Source organism: Erpetoichthys calabaricus, chromosome 1, assembly GCF_900747795.2.
Source record: "Erpetoichthys calabaricus chromosome 1, fErpCal1.3, whole genome shotgun sequence".
In the NCBI taxonomy this organism is placed as follows: Eukaryota; Metazoa; Chordata; class Cladistia; order Polypteriformes; family Polypteridae; genus Erpetoichthys; species Erpetoichthys calabaricus.
The window spans coordinates 119,323,134-119,340,352 of NC_041394.2; the positions used below are offsets into that span (position 1 = coordinate 119,323,134).

Genomic DNA, 17,219 nt, shown 5'->3' on the forward strand with positions numbered 1-17,219 from the left:
GATGAAGACTTTATGAAAATCAAAAAGGATGCAACGAAACTCTGCTAATTTTCATGTTTGCACTTAATGAGATCCCTCAGGGCCAGGATGCAGTTAATGGTAGACTTCCTAGGCATAAAACCAGACTGCTCAAGTAGCTAGTAGGTGAGCAAAGGATCACAGATCCTATTGAGGATGACCCAAGTAAGGACCTTACCCTACACCAAGGGAAGTGTTATCCCGCTGTAGTTGCCGCAATCCAGGCAATCAACCTTCCCTTTCCAGATGGGGTGAGAAGTTCCTCTTTCCAGTCAGCTGGGATGATGCCCGTCTCCCAAATGGAAGCAAAGCTTGCTTGCAGTGCAAGGAGGACAGCCTTTCTACTAGCCTGGAGAAGTTCACCCTGAATACCACAGATCCATACAGCCTTCCCTACCTTAAGCTGGTTCACCACCTGTGCAATCTCAGTGAGACTGGGTGGTTCACAGCAAAATGGAGGGTCAGCCTCAAGAACCATGGACCCAGAGATGTCCAACATCCTAGCTGGGGGATCATCTTTAAACAGATGCTCGAAGTAGCCAGCCCAGCAGGTCACAATTGCAGTGTCATCTGTTCCATCACCTGCCCTGACTGCGCCTCTCCAAGGAACAGATTCGGATGCGCATAATGCTTTGATTCCTCTGGAAGTAGGACGTGGGTCACTAGACCAAAGATGGTATGACACCTGCTCACAGATTGCTCTAACAAATACCTCCTTATCTGCCCTAAGAGCCCTTGCAGTCATCCTTCTCAGATCCCGGTACATGGAAGGTCTCCCACATCACATTACGATCAGCAGTCACACCCAATTCTGTAAGTTCCTCAAACAAACTGTGTGCAAACTCATTAGAAACAGCCTGATCTTGGAGTCTCACTAGGTCTAGCCTCATTCTCGAAGTAGGTGGTAGCCTATTGGACCTAAGCTGGATCTTCAGAGTAGCAACAACAAATATGTGGTCAGGATTCACAGACTGGGCACTTCTGTAGACTCTACACTTTTGTAAGAGCCTCCAGTGTCTGCCTACGAGGATGTGATTGATATTTTTCACCAAACCACCAGTATTGGAGTACCAAGTCCAACGATGCGGCTCAGGGCACTGGAACCATGATCCAGCAATCTGCAGTCACTTAACTTTTGCAAAGTCAAAGAACACGGATCCACTTTCACAGACCCACTGGGACCAACAGAATCCTCAAAGCCAGCCCTGTCAGTGCCAGTGATTGCACTGAAATCACCAATGATCTTAGGAGTGTCACCTCACGGGCACCCAGCACTGAGCGAAGCTGCGAATAAAATGTCTCCATCTCTGAGACATCACTCACCGCGGTTGGAGCATACACTGAGACAACAGACAAGGCACCCAGAGAGTGCCTTAATCTGAGTCTCATAATATGCTCGTTGAAAGGAGTGACATCGGACACTATTGGAAGGAGCCGATCTGCAACAGCAACAGGTACTCCCTGAGTATGACAGCCATCAGAGTGGCCAGACCAATAAAATGTGTACCCAACTACTGAGATCTGGCCAGTCCCAGGTCTGTGCACCTCAGAGAGTGCCCCCACTGAAATACAATGTTTACAAAGCTCCTCTGACAGCAGAGGAAGATGATCATCATGCCTGAGAGACAAAATGTTCTGACAATCCATATTTTGATTTTTATTGCGAGGCACTGCTTTAATGCTACATAGGATGGATTTTCAAATTATTAATCTTACCCTTCTTCTGGATTTCTGTCTCCACTGCAGAATTATGACTTGCCTATAACACAGCAGACAAAATAAAAACTTTTAAGAACTATTACACAAAATATGAAGCACCTCACACGGCCACCAACACTATAGGTCTCTCCAGTGGATAGTGGTTAAGGGCTTCGATAGTTTTTGAGATACAACATACAAAAAATCATTTTTTTGAGTTTGGCCAATTTAATAATCACCAACGGAGTATTTTGGAGTGAAAATTAACCGAATTAAATCAACAGTTGATCTCTCAAAGTATCACTAGTTTTTTAAATATTAACTTTTGTTCTGAGTGCAACATATTGTCTGTTCTGTAATTTCAATAAGTTAATTGTAAATCTATCTATCTAGCTAGTTGGAGCTACCTATCTGTTTGCCTTTGTGCCTTGTGCAGTGAGCAGCTCATTTAATATCATATCAAATTCTCTGCCTAGTTAGTTAAAGAAATTTTCAGATTTAGACTGCTATCTAAACTGAATGATGTCACTCAGGCAGTTAAGTACCTGAACACTTCTCATATCTTCTGTTTGAACAAATGTCTTATCTGCCTTTTAGAAGAATCAGAGATACCTGGATAAAAACTGCATCAGAATTCCTTGAATGTTCACAGGGACATACAGTAAGTGGCAGCATTTCTTCTACAGGACAGTTTGCTTTATTTCTTTTGAGTTTCAAGACAATCCAATTAAACTTTATTAAACGCTTCAGTTTTGATGCCATTGACCTAACTACTTACCTTGGAGGGCTCCTCAAGCTTCTCCAGACTTACTGAGCAAGAACTGTCTGCTTCCTTATCAAAGCAAGGTGAGCCACTAACTTCTTCAATGACCTGAAATAAGGCACAGGCAATCAGAGTTGAATAGGGAGGTCTGTATGAAAACAGAAATGGGGGGACAAGACAAGTCTTGGGATCCATAAACATCACTACTACAAAGTAGTATCATTTTTAATAATCTGTTCTCTCAAATACTTATCTATTTGAGGATTTTGAGGACACAAAGCTTAGAGAAGGAAAGGAAGCAGCCAGCTTGCATGGGGCCGAAGTGCTCATACAAATGGATCCTTACGCTTACTCAAAGAAGGGCAATTTATTGACTCCCCTGCAATGTGCTCATGCCCTGTCCAAAATGTGTTCTTGCCTTGTGCCTTATGCTACTTGAGATAGGCTCCAGCTCCCCCCGTGTCTCTGGTCTGGATTAAATAGGTTAAAAAATGATATGACATGATCAATCACCAGAATTTCTACAGCCTACTAGAGAAATTCTATGCAAACAGGAAAAATAATCAGATTCTACATAGGAGATACATGATCCTACAATTAACTTGGGACTTGAATGCCGAGAACCAGGAGATTCACCATTTTTTATTGTACATGCATCACTAAAGTGATGTTTATGCTAATCGTGTAGCAGTGACCTGTTAGCTGGCTGTCCCTGTTGTTAATGGTTACATGTGACAGTATTCTAAACACCTCCAAACCTTCCTCCATTCCTCAGCTTGCTCACAGCTTTGAAAGCCTATCACCACCGTCTCAGAGGTAGTCACCACCTTCAGCTCATGCTGCATCTTCTTACTGTGTTTGGACTTGTAAGTCACCTGGCAGCCACGCAGACTGAGCTCCAGGAGAGGGTGCAGGTCTTTAGCACATTTGTAACACTGCAAAAAAAAAAACACAATAGTACTGTCAAAAAATAAAAGTTCACCATGGATTAATTAAATTCTAGTCAGCCTTTTTCAAAATACTGCATTTTTTTGGACTCATAGTAAAACATGTATAATGGTTGAAAAGGCAGCACATTTTAAGGATGACATTGCCATTGAATTAATGGCAGTAAAGGGTCTGAAGGTACCAGAAGGACTTGGCTAACCTGTTTTCCTAAGAGCAGATGTGCAAGCAATGTCCCTAAATTTAGTAGTGTTACAGATTGAATACAAAAACAAGTCTCCTTGGAAATATTGTGCTATTTTACTTCTTTTTAATTCCTCTTCCAAAATAAGGTATCCATTGTGTGTGTGTCATTGTTCATAGACCTGAGATACTTGGAAAGTAGTTTTCTGCATAGTCCATCACAACAACATAAGATATTTAACAAAACAATATTTTACTTTATTTTAATGCATTGAGTCAGTAGAGAAAATAGAGAACATAAAACATGAAAGAGTAATCATCCTAAATAAAAAACCTACAATTTTCTAAATGCCATAACACTGTATGTACTCCATGTTTATGCAGATGTTTGGCATTTTAGTTATCAACAAGTAGTATCTCCTTACATTTTGTTCTTGTAAAACATTGAAATAATTTTTTCTTATTTCACTCGCACAATAAATTCAACACATTTATGAATCAAAATATTTTTTTATTCAAGAAGATTAATTTCTCATGTAAAAAAGTTTTTATCTCTACCCCTGTGTCAATATTCCTTTAGCAGCCCAGTATAGTCAAAAGCCTTCTTGGGTTTGTCTCTGGGCACATTTAGATGTCTTTTCTTCAATGCAAATTTGCACTAACACTGCCAAATGAAATGTACAGTGTTGGTGGACAGCAGTTTTCAAGACATACCACAGGTTTTCATTTGGATTTAAGTCTGGGGTGTGGCTGTCCATGCCAGAATGCTAACCTTCTTTTTTCAAGCCATTTCTTAGATATTTTTGAAGAATGCTTTAACCATTTTCCTGCTAGAAAGTGAATCACTGTCCTAAACCCAAACCTCTGGATGACAAGGAAACCAATTCTCCTTGATGACAACATGTTTTCTGGTTCTTCCTTCTGAAAAGCAACCCCAGAACATTATGCTGACTCCATTATGCTTGATGGTAGGGTTTCTGGGTGATGGAACACATTTGGTTTGCGACAAGCACTACTTTTGGGTCAATACGCTCAATTTTAGTCCCATTAGATCACAAAATTGTCCTTCAAAAAGTTTTGGATTCTGTCACTAGGCAGTACCAGATGTGATGTAATGATGGCCTTTCTCAGAAGTGGCCCTCTTCTAGCCACTTTCCCAATATGGCCAACTCTGAGAAGTACCTTGAAAAGATTGTTGTTGTCTAAGCAGCTTCTCCCATTTCAGTCAGAGAAGTCTGTGTCAGTGTAGTAGCTGTCCTCATGGTCACTGCTCTGACATTTGACCTTCTTGTCGAGTTGCTCAGTGTACTAGCAGAGCCTGACCTGGGTTGTGCCATGTGTTTGTACATGTTAAACAATAGAATTCATGGTTCTCCTGCCTCATATACAGGTTCAAAGCTTTGTCAGTCTTTCTTGTAACCTTCTCCCATTTTTTCCCCTATAATAACTTCATTCTTAGTTCCAGGGGCATCCCCTTGGCATTTATTACAACATTACTAATCTGATCTGTTTTAGTTGTGAGACCAAAGCACCGTGCTCTCCCTACTTTGATGGATTGAAGGCCAGAGGTCCACATGATCATCATCATTAAATTCTTCCATGTGAAGCCTGAAAACCATGTGGACTGATTGAGGTCATTTATGTTAGGTAGAATGCCTAGAGGGGGCTGGGCGGTCTTGTGGCCTCGGAACCCCTGCAGATTTTTTTTTTTTCTCCAGCCGTCTGGAGTTTTTTTTTTTGTTTTGTTTTGTTTTTTCTGTCCTTCCTGGCCATCAGACCTTACTTGTATTCTATGCTAATTAGTATTGCCTAATTTTATTTTTATATTTTCTCTTTTTTCCCTTTCTTCATCCTGTAAAGCTCTTTGAGCTACATCATATTTATGAAAATGTGCTATATAAATAAATATTGTTGTTGTTGTTGTTGTTGTGAGATCTCACAAAGTCTGTGATATTTTTGTGCACTCATAAAGCTGAATACGGCAGATCTGAAATTAACATAGGTGTACCTTATTAATTTATTTAGTGTAATCTCTCCAGAAAATTGAATTACTTGTCCAGATTAGGTTGTTAAAACAAAGGGTTGAATATTCAACAATTAAGTTTTTTTTTTTTACTTCTAATATAATTCTTAGGACATCTCAATACTTTATTTCACTGTACTGTAATATTACAGGAAAATACTTCTAAATGAGTAAAACGTATTCCATTAAATATTGCACGGTTTAATTTGGCTTGGCAACTTTGCAAAATGAGAAATAATCAATAGCTATAAACTCAAAGGTAGAAGAAAATTTAGGTCCATCTCCACCAAGAAGGCTGGGTGTGACATTTACCAAAAGCTTTGAAACACTTGGACCTGGTCTTTAGACATTCACTGTATTTATGATAAAAGTAGATATTGTTATAGGAAATGTAATTTAGACTGCGGGTATATCGACTCGTAAGTAGAGTAACCATGGTCTTGTTCTGAAATTTCAATTATTGGAGGTGAGAGTAAAATACCCTCATCCTTTTCCGGGGGGGGTAAACGTTAATATTTAACATTATACATAGTTATTGTCTGTTTTTCACCTGCATTATTATCATTCTTTAATTTAATATTATTTATTGTATCAGTATGCTGCTGCTGAAGAATGTGAATTTCCCATTGGGATTAATAAAGTATCTATCTATCTATCTATCTATCTATCTATCTATCTATCTATCTATCTATCTATCTATCTATCTATCTTTTCTATGCTGAACCATACTTTTTGTGTATGCTCCATCATGTGAGGCATTCAAAGAAAATTATACAAAAGGTTTTTGTTGGGGGAAGCACCTTGTTTCACTAATCATTTACCTCCTAGCCTCTGCTGCAAACTGCCAAATTTTCCCCGGGGACAAATAAAGTTCTATCTGTTTCTTGTCTAGCTGAGCAGAAGGTGGCGATGTTATGAGTCATTTCACTATGTTAGCTGTAGGACAGAGTGACATTGCCCTCTTTTCTATATACAGGACATGAAATCTAACGTTCTTTCATCACTAACACTTAACATTAATTCTCAGTTCAAGTAAAGTATATATTACACAAATGCTGCACTGGGCCTCTTTTTGGAATGCACTTTTCTAGGTTTTCATCTGATAAGCAGAACCGTTTAATCCATTACACATCTGAAGGGTGGCATGTATGATAGTTGAGGAACATGTGTACTGGTCAGCAAGGATGACCCCACCAGTCATCAATCTCTGATGATACTGAGTGGTCACTATTAGCTTATGTGTGCCTTTTATGAGAATAAAAGTGCACACACTCCATATGCCAAGGGACAAGCAATCCTTAAAGTTAAGGGGCGCTGTTTGTGCTACCTAGTTGCAACCCACTGCAGCATCATGGGACTGAAGTCACCAGGCATATCACGGCAGTTTAGTTGTACAGTACATACTGTAGGTTTATGCATCAGTTTTACTGTGTCAACATCTGATGACCAATTCACATTGTCATCAGTATTGCTCGATTCCACTGATGGTTTAGTTTTAGTTTGTTCTAAAAAGTACTTTATAGCTTCCTGTTTACATGCCACTAATGAATACTGGTGAGTTACCAGTGGCAAAATGCACAGTAATATTCATGATGTTTTTGCAGCATGATGTTATTTCATCCACTAAATGGCAGCAGAATATTATTCTTATTATATTTTGAGCTCAAAAATGTAATGCAGATCATTACACCGAGTCTGACTCAGGAATAACTGAAATTACATTGAATTCCATGCCTGGAGTCACGCACTGGGTTAATGCCAAGGAGGTTAAGTCTCACTTTCAGGTAACTCCTCCAAAGTACTTTCAGGTTAGAAAATCTACTTTAAAAGGTTTGTTAGGGCCATGGAGGAGCTCTCACTAGCAGTACCAGATGCTTCATGTTCCCTAGAGCACTGAGTTTGACAGGGGACGTAGTTGCCCTCTTCCAGCACTCTTGCAAACCTATGTTAGCTTGCTCTCTAGTGGCTTAGGGATCTGTTCCAAGATTGATGAAACCAACTGTATTCATTTATAGGTCCTCCAAGATCTAGGACAGTAGTTGTAGCACCCCCAGTCATTTACCAAAAGTGTCACTACCGCTAATACCTTTATTTAATCTAACTTAAAAATATAGTTTCACAATGTCTACTGCACCTAAGGTATCTAAAGTTCTCAGATTCCAATCACACCATACAGTATCAGGCAGTAAATTAGAGCACAGTTCTTATATACTAACACCATGTTGCAATGTTTTGTGGTACATTTGATAGTTATTATCATTTAAATGTTAAGACCCCATATTTAATTTTGAACATTAGGTTTACTTTTCTCATTCACTGCAAAAAGAACAAACAATCTCATCTCTTTACAGCTACTGTTGATATTTTTTAAAAAAGGTGTTTAAGCACACAAGGTGAGATGGTGTTTACTGCAAAAACATGGATTTATGCTGAGCAACGAATTACAGATAAAACCAAAATATATGTTTAATATGTTAATGGTCACAAATACAGAAATCAGTATAGAAAGGAGTTAGTGCTAGTTAATAGTTAACTGTATGTCACAGACAATTATGTCATATTCTTTTCTAACCGGCATAATCCAGACCTGGGTTGCAGGGTGTTGCAGCCTATCCCAACTAACACTGGGCATAAAGCAGGAACAAACCTCAAGACAGAGCACCAGTCCATCACAGAGCAAACATACACAACCACACTGCAAACACACACTAGTGCAAATTTAGTGTCGCCAATCCACCTAAACTGCTTGTCTTTGGAATGTGGGAGGAAATCAGAGCACCTGGAGGGAACCCACACAGAGAAGGGGCAAACATGCAAACTCCATGCAGGAGATGAACTCTGGTCTCCTTACTACAAGGCAGCAGTGCTATCACTGCACCACCGGGCCACCTATCCACAGACAATTTTTATCATTTAAATCAAATCCAGCAGCTTAAAATCTTGTGAGAAACCAGAAGATTAAATAAAACTTTGCCATGCTGCGGTGGACATATATGAATCATACAAATGAGAAAAGGAAAGCACTGTAACTACATATTCCACTTATCACTAACTGACCATGTTATTGCTCTACATAAGAAACTATCTGAATAAACCTGACCAATCCATTTCACACCCCTTTTGCATTTCAGAGCTGCAAAGAACCTGTGCTTATCCCAATAATCATTGGCATAAGATAGGAACCAATGCAAAGTACACTCATAGTACACTCAATTTCTTCATAATGAGGCAATTTGGAGTTACTTATTGGATGTCTCCAGGATTTGGGATGAAAAATGGAGTATAGGGAGAATCAGAAGAACATATAAACTCCACGCGGACTTTGTCCAAGATTATAATTACTGAATCACATACCTCCTCTGACATATAAATGTATGTGGAAAATAAATTCTTCAGAATTTTTGAGGACAATCCTTAACTTGCACCCTTTCTTAGAATTTCTATTAGCAAAAATGTGTTTGAGGTTTAAGGATAGAAATGGAGAACCCTGAGAAGACCGAGGCAATATGGGAGGAATGTGCAAAATTGCATACTGACAGTGTCTAGGTTGTCATTGGACCTCAGGTCCATGAAGGTGTAAGGTGGCGGCAGTGATTTTCTATTCCAACAGCCACCCCCCTCAAAAAAAAAAATATATCTGTAACACAAGCATTCCCCTTCTTAATTAGTAAATGCAGTAAAACAATTTAAAGGAAAGTAAAACAGAGTTTGTGTTGGTAATGTCTGCTTTGGTTATCCCCATACATATAAATATATCAAACGGCTTGAATTCAGCTCTGGACAGTGTATTTAAGAGAACGGTGTGTGGATCAGTCAGCTGCATTACTCCACAGTAAGCTTTTTGGCCAAATTCCACCATTTCTCTGACAGAAAAATCCCACTCAGATCACCTTGCATGCTTTGAGGGTGAAAACATTGCATATGCTGCCCAGAGATCTCATTTCATGTACTCCGTTTCCAATAAACATATCAACCACAGTGGCCAGACCTCAGCAGAACTGCAAACCATCAGCCAGTATGCTGTAAAATTCTGTGTCTATTTACAGATTTGGCCGAATTTATTTCTTTTCTTACCAGTAGCAAGTGGTTTCTGATAACAAACAGCTGCTTGGTCCATTGCCCCAACCATTTCTTCCGCCAGAGAAAGCCACAGATGCGGGACTCAGCCACAGGCTTCAAAGTTGTTTGTAAAGCAGTCCACTGGATGTAATGAGCACGGTCCTTGACATCGTCATCTTCTTCCTCTCCATAGGATTCATAGTGGCTACTGTCAGAATCGAGGCATTCTATATACATCATGAAGGAAAAAATAACACAACTTGCACAAATTGCACAAAATGTGGAGAACAATTTGGTCAAAGCACAAATTTGAACATACACTACGACAAAATGTGACATGATTATACCTGTGGACTGAGACGCTGGAACAAACGGTTCTGCTTCTTCATAACAGTCATCCTCAAAACTTTCTGATGCAAATGATGTGATGTAGTTTTGCTTGCTCTGTAGATATAAGAACAAGAAAATTTTGAAGATCATTTAGTCTATTAAGTCTTATCATCTTATTCTAAAGTGACAGCTTTATTCCAAGCAAAAAATGTGGTCCCCAACCATGGATTAGCAAAAGGGCACCAAGGTGGAAAGTAAAATGAGGATGAAAGCCAGGATATGTAAACAGAACCTACAAACATGAGAATAAAGCACCATTACAAGTCCCTTTGGCAATGCCAAGGTCTGTAGGGATGGTGGCTGTTCAATTACAATTAGTTTTTCAAAACAAAATATTTGCCAAGGACAAATTACATTGGGAAAAGTATGTATTTGACATGGTGCCAGCACCAGGCTTGCTTACTTTAAAGGTGAAACATCTGGCATACCCAACAGAAAATTCCTGTGGTGGGAAGACAGCAGTAGGATTTTAGAAAGAAGCTTTATGGACATCCATGCTTAAAGACTGTAATTCAGAACTGGGATGAAGCAGCTGCCAGAGGTTCAAGGAAGAAGAGCCATTTGGCAGCTTCAGGCTTTGTGGAGTAAAGCCTAATGCTAGACATATAATTTGTATGTTATTCTTAAGATTACAAAAGCAGAAAAAGAACCATGACTCCTCATTTCAGTGAGTCTAAAGTCATGAGGTGAGTTAAGTCTTACAGTTAGAAAGACACTGTAACCACAAAACAATTGAGAGTTAGGAAATAAATAAAAATGCCAAATTGGTCATACAGCATCTTTTTGAATAAAGAAAATATTTACAACAGGCACTGCTGAGTATTTTTTTGTGTTCACAGCATAGTATTTATTTTTATATCCATAATTTGATCTTTATCTTCTACCAGGTATTATGGGTCACTCTCGATTGTATTCACAGATATCAACAAGTTGTCTCCTGTGTACACATTTCTTCATTTAGTCAACTACAACTGTAAATGTTCTCAATCAATGCCATCAAATGTGCTGTAACCCCATAGTTGTGATTTTTGTGTATAAACTGATCCCTTTTACGCTCCTCATCTTCTTCTGTGCAGGTTGAATGGATCAAACTGCCCTTCAAGACCACTTTCAGCAACTTCAAAATTCTGAAAGAGCAGCCCAGCTATTGCATTATGGGGGTAGGAGGACAGCTGCCTTCAATTATCTTAATTAACATGTGCTAAACATGAAGCTCATACAATCTGCAAAGTAAATCAAAGACAAGTGGCAATTTAATGGAGCATTCCTGATTGCCCTGTGCCAACTTCTGAAGAAAAAACCTGCCTGAAGCAAAATAACAAACTAGGCCTCAAAAACTATTTTGTACCCCAACGGTGATCAACAGTGACACATGGCATAAACTCTAAAGGGAATGTGGGAACATGGTGGTACCGAGAGACCAGAGGTAGCTCAAACAGAAGTCACCGAATGGCCTGGTTCTTACTATTTTTGGTATAATGTGCATCGATAATAGAGCTTGGGAGTAAAGAACTACAGGCAGTAGCAATCTTAGTTAGTTAAAGCAACCCTAATGTATTTAAATACACTGTGACACAATAACCTCAATACAAACTTTGTGATGAGTTTGCACTACAGCAGTAGGATAGCAATTCTTACCTTATACAGCACCTGTTGCATTAAGTACAATGATGCCATGTTTCAATTTCCTTTGAAAAGGCCTAACACATAATAAGGCAACATGCCACGGTAGATTATGTGAAAATTCAAATGCATAATAAATATTTTCAAAACACCAAGGCTCTATAAAGTGCCAGCATCAATAGAAAGCAAATATTACATTAAAGTATTCTCGTTTGGAACACTTCCATGAACACAGTCCGAAGAACCACTAGACAGTACCGAAGGTGCAAGAGATCTATCACAATTCTAATTATAAAAATAAAACAACAAAAAGAAGTCATTTTTAATGCATTGCTGATGCCATTCTTCAAATATCCTCAGATCAACAAGCATTGAATAAAAGTTACAATAGTGATTGACAAATTTAGAAGAATGTCAGCCTCTTAAAAATTATAGATAAAATCTGTGAAAACAGGCAGGTAGGGCTGTAGCACATTACATTTTATGTTAAAAGTAGAATTATTAGGATTACACTGTGTAATGTAGTGAAACTGAAACAGAGATTGGCATACTTCAAAATATTATGATTGTTTAAGCAGGTCATGCTTTTATAAAATGTTCTTACAGATTTTGAAGCTGTTCATAGTCCACATGACTGTGATGTTTCAGACCAATTTAAGTCTAGTTTTCTGTAAAGTTTTTTTTTTATTATTATAAATGCACAGTTCATATAGAATGTATAATCATAAACAGACCTAAAGTATATACTGTATATTAAAGGTAATGGGTATCAGGGCCTATATCATTCCAGTTGAGAGGATAATCTTCAGCAGCCACAGAAAGGATGGCAGATGGAGATGCAGACAGGAGAGTCCTTTGAAATATTTATGGTATGTACGTATAACTAGAGCAGAATGTAGAGTGCAGGGCAGGGCTGTATGGAGCTTTTGTTAAAAATGGGCCAGCAATCTGGCAAGGATACCTGTTGAAGCTAGAGGGAGCTCTAGGCAGATAAACCCAGGGGTTTTATAGGGCTATGCCTGACACACAAATGTTTCAGAGGAGACCAGAAATGCCTTCGGAACTACTTCAGGGAACTAACTTAAAGGAGGCCAATTGACTTAAATGAGGTGCCATCGGGTCACCCATTGTCACCCCGCACAAATTTTTCACCCCATTAAACCAAGAACATCTCCTAGTGATGGGGCAGTGATAGGGATGTCTCCCTACTGCTACATGCAGCTGATAATATGATCCTTTTTATCCCACTTTGCATCTCTCCTTCTGATCCATAGGCAGAAACTCCCTTGCTCTGCCAACTCAGTTAGCTCCTTTAGTGTCTTTGTTCTGTCTGGACTCAGTGATTCAAGTACCTTCAGAAATTTTTGGGTGGACTTTCCAACGAAGCTTTGGCAGCCAACCTCTACTGGGGGGCTTCCATCCTGCTTCTGTGTATGCCATGTACTTCTTCCTCTCAAAGGCTGCCTCCATACCTTCCTCCCAAGGGATGTAGAGCTCAACCGTGACCCTTGCCCTGGCAGAGGTGGACAACAGGGCAATATCTGGTCATAGGGAAGTTGTGGCAATTTCACATGGGAATTTCAGCATTTGGTCCAGGTATACTCTCATGTAGCAGCCCAGCGTCAGTACAAAACACTCTTTCTGGTTGATGTTTGTGCACTGGCACCTTGCCTGATGAATTGTATCTGGCATTGGGATGTAGACATGCTGGTCCTATTCACTTTGCATCGTTGTTCCTTCAAAACCACTGCCATTTATCACAGGACTCAGTCATGATACCATCGATACCAGCCATGCATCAAAGCTGCCTTGCAACCTGAGGAAAAAGTGCTGCTAGCTGGGTTTCTGGGCATCACTGAGATGGGAGTTCTCCTTTCTGCCATACCAGAGATGTATGTTTCTGGACTTGAGAGGGTGTCGTATGTGGACTTAATGAAGAAGCTCAGTCTTGCCTGAGGAATCTTCTACATGTCAGCCCATGTTATAATCCTATTGGTGACTGCCTCCCAATTTGTCCACCTCCCTTGTTATAATTGGCTTACAGTATATACATACAGTATCCCAGGTAATATATTTTAACTTTTTTTCCAAATGAGAAAATAAAAGCAAATACATAATGATAAATTTTACAATTGAAAAAGGAGATCTTGATAATATGTGAATATAATGGTGGCATAGTGCTGCTGAATTGAATACAATACCCAGTCAATGTCTCGATAGAGTTTGTAGATCCTCCCTGTGTCTGCATTTTCAAAGACAGTGATGGGTTAGTTGCCAGTTCTAAACCTGCCCAGTATGAATGTGACTGTCTCTGTGTGTGACAGGACTCTGCGATGGACTAGCACCCTGTTGAGAGCTATTTCTTGTCTTGTGTCCAATGCTGCCTGGGTAATTTTTGGCACTTCACTATCCTGAATTTAATGAGAATAATATGTTATGTACTGTTTATGCAATAATTTTTTAACTTCACTAGTGTAGCATTTTGGTTTTTGATCACATCACCACAGATTTAGTGATTAAGTGTTTTTGCTCTGCATACATATAGTGGGGAAATGTAGTTTCTGCATGTCCCTCTTTTTTCAGTCACACACAATTCTTATAAAAATATTTACCCCCTTGGAAGTGTTCATATTTTATTGTTACACAACACTGAATCACAGTAGAATTAATTGTTTTTTTTCAGTACTGATTAGTGGAAAAAGTGAAAAAGTGTCCAGTTGTTCAAAGCTTATAGAGAACTTTGCAATAGACCTGATTACTAGAAATTTAGAAAATAAATTGCAAGATACACTAGACTTGGTTGCACCACTGAAAGAAAAAAAGAGCTAGTTCAAAAAAGTTCACACCATGGTGCGCAAGGTATAACCATACACTCAAACAAACCACTGATAAACAAGAGCACAAATGGTGCTCGACTAAGTTGGAGGTATTTCATATAACTTGGAAAGACAGTCTTTTAAATTAAACGCATGCTTTGACTACTGCCAGGTCATCATATTTTTCTAACTGTGATAGAAAATAGTACAAATATTCCCTAGATTTCTACTTGATACAATTTCTGAATTAACTCAAAATCATGAAACAATTAATCCACAGGCTCCTATTGAGCTCTGTAGTGAGGATTTAATGAACTTTTTTTAAGTAAAAAAAAATCTAGGGTGAGGTTGAATTCTCAAGCTCGGTTTATAATAAATCTCAGTCTTCTTTTTTGATGTCAGACGTAATAGCAAATGAGACTGCTGTTGAGTAGACTGAACAATTAGAATACTTTGTCTAAACTGAATATTCAGTATTTAGTGTGTTAGATACAGCACCAAATTCATCTGCTTGACTGCTTGATCTTATTCCAATTGAATATGTTAAAGATCTTCTCCCTACTATTGGTGTATCACTTTTAAGCATTATAGATTCATTAATAAATTATGGATATGCACCTAAAGTTTTTAAAGTTGCTGTTATTAAAACTCTCCTTAAGAAACCAAATCTTGACCCTAGTGATTTGTCAAATTCAAATCTTCCCTTTATCTCTAAAATCTTAAAATATATAATGTCTTTAGAAATTTTCCAATCAGGTTTCACACAACAGCATAGTACAGGGACTTCATGATTTTCATCTCTCTATTGATGGTGATTACATTTCTCTGCTTGTATAATTAGATTTAAGTGCTGCATTTGACATTGTAGACCATGACATACTTTTGAACAGGTCAGAAAAGCATGCTGGTGTAAGTGGGCAGGAACTGTCCTGGTTTAGATGTTATCTAAGTGACCTCTATCAGTTTGTACATACAAACTCTGAGGTAATCAGGGTCAAATAGGAGCTTTCTAAGGGCTCAGTGCTTGGTTCTTTGCTGTTTTTAATTTTTTTGTATGTGTTACAAATTGGTCATATAGTTCACAAGAATGACATTAGCTTCCATTGCTACCACGATGATATTCATCTCTCTGTATCAGTTAAACCACATAAAGTGCCTCAATTTTCCAAAATACAAGCGTGATGGATAGACAATAGACATTGCATGGTTTGCAGTTTTCTTTTGTTGAACTCTGACAAAACAGAAGTGCAGACGCCTGGCTCTGAAGCGGCTAAAAAAGGCTATCCGAATGTACAGTGTCTGTTGACGGCCTCTCTGTCACTCCCAGTACAGTAATCAGAGACCTAGGTGTCTCTATAGATTCTGATCTTTTATTTGATAACCATATTAAGAATAATTCTGTCCTTCTTTAACTTAAGAAATATTGCAAAACTTAGACGTGATGCTGTTAAACTTATTTGTGCATTTCTTACCTTCTAGATTGAATTAGTGTAATTACTTGCTCTGTATCTGCCTCTCAGTGCCCCTTTATGGATTTCATTTCAGAAAGTAGCGGTCACAGTTCTTACAAGAACCAAGAAATATGAATATATTACCCCAGACATCTCACTTTTACATTGGCTTCCTGTAAAATTCAATATTGTTGATCACTTATAAAGCCTTGCATGGTTTTAGACCTCAAAATTTGAGTAACCATTTAATCCCAGCTGCTCCATTCACAAGCACCTGGATATCTTGCAGTCCCTTGAATAAAAAACCTGCACTCAGCAATAAAGTACTTATAAAGCACCGTTTTATGGAATAATCTTTTGCCTGAGGTACAAGATTCAGACACTCAGTGTTCAATTCAGGCTCAAAACATTTCTTTAGTCAGTCCTGTAAGTAAATATTCAAAATTCACAATGTAATCTGCATTCCTGTTTGACTTTTTATATTTTATTTTAATGTATCTATTGTGCTTGTATTACCTTTATTGTATTATTTTAAATAAAAATATTATAGGCAGCGTTTATTTTGTTCATCCAGTGCTGGCCTTAGAATTTCATATTTCCTAACTTGTCTCTGATATGTTAGACATTTTTGTTGGAGTTTAAATTCCAGAAATCTGTAAATGCCACTTTGAGACAATACTCATTGTAAAATGCACTATATAAATAAATAAAATTTTATTGATTGATATTTAACACTAAACTAGCACCTTAATGCAGCTGCTTGTGTAAGTGTGCCCTTTACAAGACTGGGGCTTCTGTTCAGGGATGGCTTTTCACTTTGTACTCAATGCTGCTGGTACAGGTTACAGCTCATGTGACCCTAAGCTGGACTAATCAAGTCATCATACTGAAGAACAAATGGAGACGTGTATGGTCCTATAATGTTTTCATTATATAGCACCATCAAAACAGGCTTTACATAGTCATATGAATGGAATTACCTTCTAAACCTTCTGCTAAAAAATGCTGATTGAGCCACTTAATATTGTTTTGCTATGTAACAAGAACTTTCCATTATTATGACACAAATATATTATATATACTAGGGGGCTTTGTCCCCTGCTCGCTTTGCTCACTAACCCCCGTATTTGGTTTTCCGGATACACACTTTTAAGATTGTTTTTTCTTTGAATTGTTGCTATTTCATTAGTTTCACTTTTATTTCAGAACTTCTGTAAAAACAATATTTGTAATCTTGCGAGTCCCAATAT

The 17,219-nt window shown here is 38.4% G+C and overlaps 1 protein-coding gene across 1 annotated transcript in view; it reads right to left on the reverse strand.

The window, feature by feature from the left end:
* The window catches only part of si:dkey-220o5.5 (actin filament-associated protein 1-like 2), a 137,977-nt gene that overhangs the window by 20,972 nt on the left and 99,786 nt on the right, over positions 1-17,219 (reverse strand). Inside the window, exons 5-9 of the mRNA XM_028805927.2 lie at positions 10,037-10,133; positions 9,705-9,916; positions 3,238-3,414; positions 2,495-2,587; positions 1,735-1,777 (exon numbers count right to left, since the gene is read on the reverse strand). Of these exons, the coding sequence (XP_028661760.2) occupies positions 1,735-1,777; positions 2,495-2,587; positions 3,238-3,414; positions 9,705-9,916; positions 10,037-10,133 (622 nt within the window). The remainder of the gene's footprint in view (positions 1-1,734; positions 1,778-2,494; positions 2,588-3,237; positions 3,415-9,704; positions 9,917-10,036; positions 10,134-17,219) is intronic.